Here is a 13,835-nt window from a genome sequence, read left to right as displayed (position 1 = left end):
CATCAATCTTGGGGAAGGGGTACTTATTCTTGATCGTGACCCTGTTCAGTCATCTGTAGTCAATACATAACCTTAACATCCCATCCCACTTCATTGCAAATGTGACTCCGACCCCAAGGAGACATATTATTTTGGGTGAATCTACTATTATGCAATTCATTGATCTGTTTTCTCAACTCCTCTATTTCAACACGACTCATGCGGTAAAGGGCAACCGAAATGGGCTGGGTGTCTAGGTAAAGGTTTATGGTAAATTCAACTTCTCTGTCCACTGGCAGTCTAAGTAGTTTATCTGAGAACACATCTAGGAAGTCTCATACTACCGGAATCTCTTAAATATAAATTTCTTTTTTAGGTTTGCCTACTTAGAGAAAATAACCTTATTAAAGCACTTGATAATATGAAAAATTGTCATGAGGGAACAAATGTTAAAGAATTTTATTAATTTGTAAATGACTCCTCATTAGGAGAGTTGAATATAAGTTTCTTATGAAAATAATCTACAGTGGCGTGATACGCCGCTAGCCACTTCATTACTAGGATTACATCAAAATCCCCTGTATTAATCTCTATTAGGTCTACACTCAATTTTCTATCTGCTATATTTATGACACAAACTTTGTATATAACCTCCCCCAGTAGTGTCCTACTCCCAAGAGTAGACAGAAATAACACAGAATCAAGTCTTTCAGGTAATACATTCAAGTTTGATATAAAAATATGTGAAACAAATGAATGTGAGACACTAGTATCAATCAAAACATGTGCAAGATGATTACATATAGTCTACATACCCTGTATCACGTCTGGGTTGGTTTCTGCATCCTGCTGAGTGAGGTTATAGGCTTTGCTCTAGATCGGAGGTCTGGCTTGGTTCTGATTCCTCGAGCACTCCCTCGTGTAATGCTGGACACTCTTAGATATGCGAAAAGTATTGTTGAGACGATAGCAGGGTCGGTCCCCATGATCCTTGCCATAGTGTTGGCAACTCCTACCGCGTTCTGTTGTTGAAATCTGAGAAGGAGCCTGAGTCATTGGCCTAGGTCTCTTGTTTTGCTGAACAGGTGTAGTAGGTGCTGGTCTGTAGTGTGAAATCGAGGGCCTGAGGTTCTCTACTGTTGGAGAAAAAATGAGAAGGTTCCTCTCCACTAACTGTGTTTTGGCTAGAACAACCGAGTAAGTACTGAGTTCGAACATATACAACTACTGATCTCAAGACGGAGACCCCACTCGAACTTTTTTATCTTTTTGCCTTCATCCATCATGCTCTCAGGGGAATACTAGCCCAGCTCTAGGAATTTTCAAGCATATTCTGATATAGTCATATCACCCTAGACCAGGTGTGTAAACTCCATTTCCTTCAGATATCAGAGATGCTATGAGAGGTACTCTGCATTAAAAGCCATCAAGAATTGTTTCCAAGTAACTGGAATGGGTAGAGTGGCCTGCTTGAGTTGCCACCAGCGACTTGCCTCTCCTATCAGCATGTAGGTGGCAAGTATGACTCTTTGTTCAAAAATCACTCCAAGAGTCGTGAAGATCTTCTCTGTCTCAGCTAACCAGTACTTGACATCTTCAAAGGAGGATCCTCCTGCAAAAATAGATGAGTTTAGTCTTTTATACCTCTCAATGTAGCTTGAGTCTATCATGGGAGGAATTGGGTCCCGTGGAAGAGGGACTAGATTGTGCCAGGGATGGACCAGATGACCCCATGGTGGTATTAAATGATATGGTGGAGGCACTGGATTATACTGTGGTAGTGTCGGATGATGCGGTTGGGGCACGGGGCTATACTGTGGTGGTGCTAGGTGGAACTGTGGTTGAGGCACCAGATCATACTGTGGTGGTGCCGGATGGTACTGTGGATGAGCAGGGTCGTACCGGGGTGGCTCAACCTACGGTAGCGGGAGAAGGTCAGGTAGTTCTCTCATTTCCTCTCGGGCCTGCTGGGCAACGATGAGTCTCTCCAGCATTTCAAATAATCGGTCAATATTCTCTTGAAGCGAACCCTCCCAGGCTGCTTGGTTCAGTGGGGGTCTTCATTTCCTCATCTATCTGTACCTGTATTTCATAAGGAATAGTTGAGTGATAATTCATTCTTTGGTATTTCCTAGGATTTTTGTGTAAGGAATGGTTCCGAGGAACGCGGCTCTGATACCAACTGTAACGACTCGGAACTTAAAAGAAAATAAATTATAAATTGAATGCGGAAGCGAAATAATAGCATTAGAGTTTACATTTCTTACACAATAATTCAGAATACCCAATAGGGTTACGAGAATATTCATTCTAAAAGAACAATAAATAATCAAATAAATAAATGAAAACTAAACAACTGAATATCCTATTCGTAACTCACTTGTGGATCGGGATCTGAATCTAGTCCTCTTGATTTAAAATGGTTAATGAAAGAGTGAGCTACACTAATCCAGTAAGAATGTCACATTACTCACCGATACAAAAATTAAGGTTGGTAAAAATCATGAAAACAACTAATGGAGCTCTTAATTTAAGTAAATTCATTTATCATAAGTAAAATTATTTATTGTATACTTACCGCAGCGAAATTTTTAAACCTGACCTATAGAGATAATAACACAAACAATATCATAATCTCATATTCAATTAAGCAGAACAACAATTTTTCATTTTTATTTGCCTACTGGTATCTATAGGGGGTCTATAGGGATGTCCCCACTACACGTGAACCCTTATTCAACATTTTCAAGTAATCGGTCGTCCCCATACCCCGTCTGATATGAGCGCCAAAAATACCATCTCTTAATACCCCGTCCAGTATGAGGGTGAAACAGATCGTCTCCATACCTCGTCTGGTATGAGCGTCAAAATATCAATCATTGATACCCCGTCCGGTATGAGGCAGCGCTCATGGTAGGATTCTCTATGCACCCGGTTCGTGCACTATCTCCCAAGATATCCAATAAGGCTACCATTCATTCATTTACTTAAGCAATAATTCTCCATTTACATTTAATTTTTAGTTTCACAATTTAACTGTAAATCACGCAGAACAAGCAAATACATGCATCAAGAAAACACCACTGAATCATCATACTAACTCCAGTGTAATATTATGCATTTGAAACAGTAAAATCAATCAAATAGGATCAACAATGAATAATAACCGGTTCCGCCTCCATTAGTAATATGTGATTAATCATCAAAATTTTTTAAATTATAAAAAATATCACATTATTTATAATTAAACTTCAATTCCATAACAAGGAATAAAGTGAGGGATTCTTACGCGAATCAGTGTCTGAATGCTAAACTTTGAGCTGCGCCTACTGGCAGTTCATAGATTCTCTAAATTTTTCTTCGGAGATTAAAACACACTACAAGTACCTAGAAATACCCTAAAAAACTCAAAACCGGTGTGAAAAGCCTCTTCCGACCAATTTTAAAATTCCGACACGGCGGCACCGCTGCGAGCGGTGGCAGTTTTCCTCAAACTGGTAGTTTTCGATCGGTTTTGTACTCATCAATGCGAGAAAATACGTTAAGAGGTATCGGTTGACCGAAAAAAATTAAAAAATAGAAACTTACCGGCGACAGAATTTTCCGGTGCGGCAGCCCCGCCGGCTCACCTTCACGGTTAGACGTTTCTCTTCGGTCAACTTGTGAAAAACAGAATGATGAATACAATGGTGAAAAATTTGCACGAAACGGGAATCGGAAAGGGCTTCATCGGAGGCAATTTTTGAATTTTCCTGCAACGGCGCTGCCGGGCTTTACCTGCTGTTTTCGGCTCATCCACTAGTTCTTTTGCTCCGATTTGGCCATGTGGGTGTTTAAAATCGAATTTCGAGCGAATAAATTTTTTTTTACCTCTTTTGACAGTCGGAGGTGACTCAGGTACGGCGGCGGGCGGCGGTTGGCTCTCTCTCTCTCCCAGCGACTGGTTCTTCTTCTCTGGCGGGGGGCTGGCAGCTAAGGTTAGGGTTCAGTGTGAAGTGATGTATTTATATCCGTCTCCCTTTAATCTGAGTCGTCCGATCGCGTTTAAATAGGAAATGAATCTACACCGTTCATCGTGATTTGATCTGAACCGTACGATGGCGCCTGAGGAGGGAATGAATCCAGACTGTCCACGCGTGCAGGAATAATTTCGGACTGTTCGATCGCTGGCGCGCGGGCTGCCAGCGTGGCCTCTCGCGTGGCACCGCGTTAGCGTTCCTTACCACGCGACGCGCTCCAGTTTGTCGGGACTGCTGACTGGACGGTTATACGTGACACATTTTTTTTAAATTATGTTTTGACTCATAGTTTCCGATTTTTCTTTTAAAAATACATACAGAACCTAAATTCACATCTTTTTTTTTTTAAATTATTTTCAATTTTAGCATTTACCTATTTTTTTAATTTTTATATTAAATAAAATTCATAATTTAAAAAAAAATATATTTTATACATTAATTTTAATTTTTTTAAAAAATTAATTACAGGTATTACATATATGTTATCTCTAGGACCATAAATAATAATAAGTCCACTAGTACTATCACAATTTTGGCTGCACTTGTTTAAAAATTAGCCACTACTGGAAAAAAAAGAAAAAGATCATTCGATTATATTATGAAAGTTTAATTTAAAAGTAAAAGACATTATAAATCAAGTAAACCAATAATTTTTTTATAAAGTTTTTTCCTTTTTTAATACATATATGTATGTGTATATATATATATTGCATTAAACAAATATAAAAACTGAAACTTTTAATTTAAAGGAAAACACCGTTAATCATTTAGCAAAATTTGTTTGTTAATTTTATTACAAAATTAAGTATTCAAAGTTTAAACATCAATCCTGTGTAAGGACATTTAATTACCACCATTAGCGACTAAAATCAATTAATTAAAGATGGGGGGCATGACTAATAAATAACCATTTAATGAAAATCTCATTATCAAACAATTAATGAATTATATCTTAAAGACTAATTGCTTAATGGGAGAAAACTTAGGCTGGCTGGCAGCCTTCCACCCCATCCATCTTACTGTTGTTTATTTCTTTAAATATATATATTAAATTTATTTCTGATTATTTAATTAAATCCAACAAAACTTATTTTTATTATTTAATTCAATTAAATTATGAGACATTAATATCTGATGGGGGCTTTTTCTACATGCAAAGCCCAAGTGTATTCTGATTGTGATTATTTTTTATGGGTATTAAATTTTTTTAAGTATATATATGCACAGAACTTAATATTTCACTTTTGGGATAATCTTTAAATTAAGTTATTTCCATTTTCCTTCTCCCACATTATAAAATATGTATGAGGGTAAAGATAATATATAAAATAATATTAGTTGTTGAGCCAGCAGCTGCGTGCAAATTTAAGTAGGAAATTAAGAAAATTGAGTCACGGATAGTTGAAAGATATACAAGGACAAACGAATAGCCCTCACCTCTGACGTCCATTACAAATATACTTACCCACCTACTACATATATATATATATATATGTATGTATATATAGAAAGGGATACGGCATGAACAAATTAAAGTGCTAAATCCCAGAATCTATATATATATATATATATACACACACACACACACAGTGTGATGTAATACCAGTGGCAGATGTATTTGTTTCTTCCCTTGTCTCTTTATATATATATATATATATATATGCATATATTATGTTAAACTAAAATGAATTAATAGAGTCTGGATTCTGAATACATAATAAATTGCCAAAAATATTTGTAGTAGAATTAAAATTTTGTGGGATTTCTTTCAAAATTTAGGCTTAGTTTGAAGTGAAATCAAAACAATTTATTCAACTTCATGAAATATAGGATTTATTTTAAAGTTGCCACAATTTAACCTATACATGCAAAAAGTACGAGAATTAATATATATATAGCTATAAAATGGAAATTAAATTAAGTAAAAAAATGGAAATTTAATTGAACATTAGGATTCCTAATTGGGAAAAATTGATTAAACTAATCATGAAAATGCTTTAAATGATAAAACCAGGGTGGCATGTAGATTGTTGTTGATTAAGTAATCACTTTTGCTTTCCTTTTCAATTATAACTTTTTCAATCATTGAGCAAAAAAGAAAATCAAAAGTATTTGCACTCAAATGAAAATGAATATGATATTATTTTCCCACTTCAAATCTTTCATCAACCAAATATATATATATATATATTAACTTCATGCATAATTTTGGGTATATTAATTTAATTTCCTACCCATCTCTCAATCACTGGAAGACTATCATTATACATTAAATTTCATGAGAAATCATGATAACTTAAAAATTAATAATCCCATGTCTTCTCCTATTGGAGTTATGAACTTACATACACATGTTGGGAATTATGAGCAAGTATGGAGGAGGCATTGTGTGTAAAAATATTCAGAAATACATTTATCTGTCTATCTATACATCTATATGGTGTGTGGTTTGTTGAGATCTAGTTTCTCTGTTGGCAAACCATTGAATTGTTCTTCTAGCAATCGGCAACCACAGCCGTCTGATTCTCTCCTGCTTTTGATTGGTTTCATCAGAATCATTAATTCTGTTTGCATGTCTTGAAACTGCAGTGATCTCAGACACTGATCTTCTGTCTGATGGATTTATGATTCTTGATGTAATAATCAAAGAATCTGAAGTAGAATTAGTTTTGTTAATTAATGAGCTACAGCTACTTCCAACCTTATTCTCAAACAATCTCTTCCTCTCAATCTCCTCCTTAATCTTTGCAATTTCTTCATTTTCTGCTGTTCTCGATCTTGTTGAAACCTCGTCTTGTTCGATATTCCAAGAGAATCTGTCACTTGACATGCCATTAATCATCTCAGAATTCAAACACATAAGATCAGAAGAGCTAACACTGCTCCACCGGTTCTTGAACACCACATGATCAGACACCATAATCTTGTGATTGAACTTGTGTAAAACTTGCTGGTTATCAGCCTCTTGTTGGATCAAACTTGCTTCTTCCTTATCAAAATTACCCTTTGTAATTTTCCTAAAGCTGCTTCCAATACTGAATCTTGAAGACCCATGACGTTGATCTTCTTCTTCTCTCTGGACATAAAGCTCTATGTTGGAATCTTCTCCGAAGTCAGACTGGTTCAAGAACCTCATGCTAGTAGAATAAACAAAGAGAGAAGAATCATCAGCGTTGACTTTATGTCTGCAAAGAGGGCAGCTGGAATGTTTTTCAAGCCACTGATCAATACAGTTGATATGAAAAGCATGTTTGCATTTGGGTAAGAGTCTGAGAATCTCAACATCTTCAAATTTTGATAAGCAGACTGAACATTCAAGGCCTTGTTTGGAGCCTTTTAAAGATGAAAATCTGAAGAAAGGGAGGGATTCAATCACCGTCTTGTCAACACCAGAAAACGTACGAGACCTTAATGGGTTGAGTTGAGGAGGATGATCGCCATGAACAGAAGCTCTCCTGTGACAGAATTTTGCATAGACAAGAAGGATACAGGTCAGAGAAAACATGAGACACAGAATTCCTACTACAACAGCAAGGCTTGGCTCAAAATTTGCATCATTTCCTGAATTTGATTCCTCGTTGAGTAAGCCAGACTGTGCTTCAGCTTCAATAACTAATACCCAGAGAAGAAACAAACTAATCATCCAACCAAATGGACCCATTAGTGAAGTACCAAAGTCAAGCACAGATAAAATTGATCTATAGTACGTGATGAGCTCCGGCCAACATTTCTTTTGACATATAATTTATATGTGTGTGTGTGTGTGTGTGTGTGTGTCTGCATATATACATATATATGTTGTAGGGAATGGGTGAATGGGGTTTTAAGGGTGGGACCTTTATAAATAGCAATACCCAGAAGAGAATCCTTGGTGTTTGTCAGTTTTCTTGGTTTCTTCCTTTACCTGTTCTTGCGGGCTCTTCACTTCAAACATGAGTTTTAAAATGGTAAAATTAGGTTTTTCAGCTTTTTTATTCCGTAGTGACGACAACGTGGACACCTTTCCATTTTAATTTATTAATTATTATGATACATATATGTATATATATATATATATATATATATATGCTTTCTCACTTGGTGGGTTATTTTGTTTTGTACTATTTTCTATATATGAGTGTGTGGTTTATGATTACATATGTACATCTCAGGTCAGAGATATATATGTTTTAAGTGCAATACTAATCCAATTCATTTCGTGAATAAAATGTGATTAATTAACCAATCAATAAAATTATTTATTACAAATAATATTTTGTTATTGTATAGAAATATATAAATATTAATTAATTTGACTAATATTGAACTTCACATTTAATTTAGTTAGAATAGAATTTTAATTCGGCATCTTTTAAGATTTTAAAAAAGAGTTATTATTTAAATAATAAAATGATTTTGATATATTTATATTGTATAAGGAAAGAATAATACTAATTTTAGTGGCAGCAGTTATCAAGTCATAAAATTAAATTGTGGGATTATGTATTTACAATACGGACTTTGGGTAAATATTGGAATTGACATTTTCTATTTTGACCTATACTTATATATACTAGATTTGTACTTGTTACTTTCATATGCTTTGGTAAATAAATCTTTATTTTAAAAAATTGAAAATGAAAATGTATTTGTTGGAGAAGAGAATAACGTACTAGAAAAGTCTAGTTTGCAATATATAAAAAAAACGTCAATGTTGGTGATATATATATATATATATATATGTCTCTATGTACTGGGGGAAAAAAAAAAAAAAAAAAAAAAAAGTCAAAGGAGATGATAGGTGCGGTCTATATCTGCATGCAGCTGGGCTGACAGCTGATCCTCATTGATCTGTCAGCTTAAAAGCTGTACTAACACTTTTAACAAAATTAGTATGAGAATAAATATTTAATTAATTAAAAATTATATAAGCAAATATTTAACATTAATTAAACTAAAACCGATAATCTGTGATGTAGAAAAAGGAATATACCAAGTTTGAAATTAAAATTATGATTCTGATACCCTACATAATAATAATAATCAAGGAATTGTATTTCTATAAACTCATATAATTAAATAAAACATTTACAAGCTTCCCCTTTCTTTTCCAATTTTTTTTCTTCTTTCAATTAATGGGAATTAATCAGTCCATCATGTATTTAATTTTGTCATGTTATTTTCTTTCTTTTTTTTTTTGAATTTTAATTTGTGGGTATTTGGTATTATAATTAGCAATTACTCGCAAAATACTTTATAATAATATAATTAGAATTGAAAGGAAAAAATAGTTTTCATTACTTAACCCAATATTAAATGAAAAAAAAATAATGGGTTAAAGGTGTCATGGTAACATAAAATAGTTAATTATATATATATATATGCATGTATATATAAATATGATAAAGCACAGGTTAGGTTTCTCTCTCCCTTACTTAATCCCCAAACAATCACAGAAAATCCGGCAGGTATTTGTTATTGACACATGCAGATGACTTGGACACGCATTACAACTCATATATGCGTGACTCGTACGAAAATACCACAATCTTTCTCTTCTACACGTCCTATTATATCCCTCCCAAATTTTCTATTTTGAAAAAGGAAACTACACAATTCAAGATAGAAGATGTAGTAGTTGCATCATCCACTCAGCTACTTTCCTATTCTATACCACAAACACCTCACTTCTACACTAATCTTTATCATTATAAAACATATAATACACACCCGCAGACTTCAACTGCTCAAAATTACTATTCCACAATCAAAATCATTATTACAAACTTAAAACAGATAAACAAGTGAAACTGTGAGAAATCTCACCGGTTACTACTGCAAACCCCGTACCCAGCTTTCCCTCGGTGACTTGGACATTTCAGGTATGAGCAGAAGCAGCAGGATTGGTGCTTGGGAAGGTAGCCAAACCAGTTCCCCCTTCAGGGCTAACATATTCTTCGTTCGCATGCCGCACAAACTCCTCCGGAGACATATGAGAACCATGGCAAGCACAAACAATTTTGATTTGGTTTGCACTGAATCGATATGTAACGCCAGATATGGTTCTACCATTTGGACCAGAACCTGTAGTAGATACCCATGGTAAATTTGGGCATGACCCGCATCCTCCAAATTTCAAGTCTGCAGCAATACCAGGCTTTATCTCTGAGAAGTCAAGAGAAAAACTTTCTGCTCCTGGCCTCTCAGATGGATCTTTCACCCTAAGGTTTATGCCGCTTCCTTTCACATCTTCTGTCTGACTGGAGAAGCCTTCCTCGCCAGCTTGCATTTTTCCTTCAGCTTTCGTCCGCTCTATAGTCCTCCCATCATAAAGTGTACCATCGGAGGAATTACGTGTAATTGCTTGCATGGCAGCTGTTTAAACACAAAAGAAAATATTTCTTTTCCAAAATAAGTTCCAAAACTACATTGGAACAAAAGTATTATCTAACCTAGAATTCAAAGGAGCATGATAACATTGCAAGAGGCAATCAAAACTCACAATTACAACAATTATTTGACGTTGAAATCAATAAGCACATACATGACACCAGCACATTATGTGTGCTTCACATGTTCATGCCTAAATAAATTTATTACCGAAATTGAAAATATATAATGGGTATATCTTGGATTGACATGTCTTAACTTGTGTTTGGTTTGATTTTTATTCAGTTCCTAGCTCGAATTCTTATCTTAGTTTCAGTATGTATAGTTAGAATATATAGGTGATGTTTAATCTCAACCAACCTCACTTTGACTGCCTTGATGGTGAAAATTTAAGAATTGAATTTCCATCATCAACAAATTTAGAATCGGGTGATGTTTTAGTTACATATACCCTCACTTTGAAGTCCTTGGCAGCGAAAATTCAATTTCCACCAATGAAGGTAGGAATTGAAGTCCTACCATCGACGAATTCAAGGTGCCCTGTAGTAACTTAAATGTAATCAATTTTATTCTAGTTATTCATAATAAGACTAACATGAAACTTTGAACTAGGAATTCATAATAAGACTAATATGAATCTTACAGGAATCAAATCAAATGCAATGTAGGAGTATTTATCTGGTTAATCGATCAAACTTCCCAGTTAGGCAACAAAGTATGAGATGGCTAACAGAATACTAGTCAAAGTCAACATTCTAATTATGATAGATATGCTCTTAGAATGAGTTGAGTTCTCTATATGACATATGATGTAAAGATTAACCATCTAAAAAATATCTAGCCTCTTTTGGTTAATGCATTGTACAATAGAGAAGTGCATAAAAACATACCTTGAGATATCTTTAAGCTGTCATTATGCTTATCTGAGGTTGGTGGACCTCTACTGCCGTAGGAAGGGTGAAAGGGTTGTGAATGAGAAACTAAACCCCAGGAACCATCCTTATCCAGCATTGGAAGTTGAACAGGTGAGTAACCAAACATAACCGGCAAGTTTCCAGGATTTACAGACTGGGCTCCTGATCGTTCACTGCTTGTGGTAGGCATCATCTGAGCTATGCCAGATAGCGAGTGACCAGACGTGCTGGGTGCACCACCAGAGTTAGGATCCTTTGAAGGCAATGAATACGGTACATTCATGACATTTGCAGACTGAGCAGAGAATGGAATGCCATAAGTCATATTCCCAAGCTTAAACTCATCTTCTCCCGAAGCACTAAATGTCTTTTTACCTTGTAAATCCATAACATTTGTGTCAGAAAACCCACGAACCTCCTTTGATACCTCAGAAGAACTACTAACTCCAACAAATCTTTTTGAGCCATCTTCGTGGTGTAAAATGAACCTCGAAGTTGAACCCTCAACTTCAGACTCTGCCACATCTTCATTTTCAGCAGTGGAGCCATCTTCTGTGGTTATGGACAAATGTGGAGTTTTTGCTTTGTCATGCAAATCAGTAAGTGGCTCTCTCTCATGCTTCTTTTGACTGTTCATCTCATTGAACAATAATTTCCGTTTATTCCCTGCGTCAGACTGTTTCTCTTCCTCAAGGTCTGCAGACCTACTATTATTTGTAACCCAAATTCGGTTCATGGAAGCATCTGGTTCAGCTGTGGCCCTTGAGAGGTTGTTAAAGAAGTTTTCTTTAGGTTTAACTGAATCATTTCTCTGAGACCCAGTACTAGGATCCTGTTTGTGGGTTCCTGAATGAAGAAAAGTTTTGAAATCACCAACTATTTTACTGCCTTTGTCGCCTTCTTCAGTCCAAATATCTGAGGAGCTACAATTTTTAGCCTTCCCTTTGCCCGATGATCCACCAAATGACAGGCCCAAACTAAGTTCAAGTCCATTATCGTCCTCCATTATATGTTACTGGCTTACTCAAATACAAGTCAGAAATCCACGCTTTGGAATACTCTCAATGACATAAACCTCCACGTAATGAGACAACCATGTCAAAGGACATCCCTGCATGCAAGTCAATTTTAAGGAAATGTTGTGTAAGGTAAAGACAGGTTATGTCCATTATATAAGAAGAAATAAGGTTCAAATATCATCCATATATGGCCTCTCAAAGATGTGCAATCAGATCCAGCCCTGGGATATCTGAACATCATATTTTCTAGATAGATCATTATAAGTGCACATGTCAGACAAAGTGGGCAAAGAATTCATATAACTTGGGAATGATTAAGGGCATCATGTCCAAACCCCAGTCAAATTTCTCAAACCAACTGTAGGAAATTGGCTAATTGCAGGCATATGAAAGCTGAAATTGAATCCTAAAAATGAACAGGGAACAGACCCCTAATAGACCAGACAAGTTCCTAAAACTATATAATGAATCCATGGTCTTAATAGCAAAATTCTAGCGGAAACTCAATTAAGAAATTTCAACACCCTACACACATCTAGAAACTAGCAAAAAGAACTGACTGAGAAAAATCCCTAATCAGCAGCAAAGTATAAGAGCAAGTGCAGGAATCAAATTGAAAAAGAAAATCAAATATATTAAATCTCAAAATTCAAATTAGATAACCTTAGTCCTCCATGCAAATAACTACAACTACATGTTCATGATATTAATCCGTTGGAGTCAATTCAGTGCATAACAACATCCGCCTACACTCAGCCATACAAAGCACACATGCTTGAAAATCAAAGAAGATTATGAAATGGAATACACTCACTAAATGAATGGCGAAACAAAATCAGGGGCAGGCAAGTAGAAAAAAACTGACGCTTGACAACGTTGCAGATGAAACTCACAAGTAACAGGTAAATCAGATTCGATCTGAAGAAAATCTAGAAGTCCCATTAGAAAAAAGCTTAGTTCTGTGCAAGATCCTACGCAGATTCAATCGAAAAACATAAAGAAAAAAAAAATCATATGGTAGAAAGCTGCAACAAGAAAATTAAAAGCAAAACCAAAAACAAGCGCGTGTATACGTGCATAGACATGTGAATAGAAACAGTGATTGAGGAAGGGAAAGGAAGAGAAATATAAACCTCGGTGAGGAGGGGTATGATCAAACCCTAGCAGTATTCGTCCTGCAAACTCATAGAGAGTGAGGCTGCAGCTATGTGGAAATTGAAAAATATTAAAATCCACCTCTTGTTTTTTATTAATATTTTCATTTTGAGCACGTGAGTATTATATAGATTCACCTTCCTTGGATCACTTGTAGCTGTGTGTGTGTGTGTATATATTTTCCTTTTTGTTTTATTTAAAATACAATAATTTAACTGGTTTTACCTTTTCTTTAATCTCTTTTTCTTTCCCTCCCTACATATGATTACACTTACATGTAGTATAAATTATTTACTTTTTATAAAATTTATTTAAAACATATACTAATTAATTTAAATATAAGATAATAGAAAATTAATATTTTATGAACTTAAATATAA

General features: G+C 35.2%; 2 protein-coding genes across 6 annotated transcripts; both read right to left on the bottom strand.

Moving 5' to 3' along the window:
* Positions 1–6,260: 6,260 nt before the first annotated feature.
* LOC110816278 (E3 ubiquitin-protein ligase ATL42) lies at positions 6,261–7,918 on the bottom strand. The gene has a single exon (XM_022044411.2). The coding sequence runs from the start codon at positions 7,657–7,659 to the stop codon at positions 6,424–6,426; it is 1,236 nt and encodes a 411-aa protein (XP_021900103.2). The 5' UTR covers positions 7,660–7,918; the 3' UTR covers positions 6,261–6,423.
* Positions 7,919–9,665: 1,747 nt separating this feature from the next.
* NINJA (Putative interactor of JAZ) lies at positions 9,666–13,585 on the bottom strand. Of its 5 annotated transcripts, none has more exons than XM_088207647.1 (3): positions 13,460–13,585; positions 11,258–12,392; positions 9,666–10,352 (listed from the first exon to the last, which is right to left on the bottom strand). In XM_088207647.1, the coding sequence occupies exons 2-3, from the start codon at positions 12,285–12,287 to the stop codon at positions 9,856–9,858; spliced, it is 1,527 nt and encodes a 508-aa protein (XP_088063773.1). In that variant the 5' UTR covers positions 12,288–12,392; positions 13,460–13,585; the 3' UTR covers positions 9,666–9,855. The 5 variants fall into 5 exon arrangements, with proteins under 5 accessions (XP_088063773.1, XP_088063770.1, XP_088063768.1 ...); XM_088207644.1 differs by having other exon boundaries at positions 13,434–13,574; XM_088207642.1 differs by having other exon boundaries at positions 13,115–13,535.
* Positions 13,586–13,835: the final 250 nt, after the last annotated feature.

The sequence above is a fragment of the Carica papaya genome, chromosome 7 (genome assembly GCF_054855325.1).
Source record: "Carica papaya isolate Zhongbai chromosome 7, ASM5485532v1, whole genome shotgun sequence".
In the NCBI taxonomy this organism is placed as follows: domain Eukaryota; kingdom Viridiplantae; phylum Streptophyta; class Magnoliopsida; order Brassicales; family Caricaceae; genus Carica; species Carica papaya.
The sequence above is the reverse complement of the archived record's forward strand: the minus strand, read 5'-3'. Positions and strand labels throughout refer to the sequence as shown.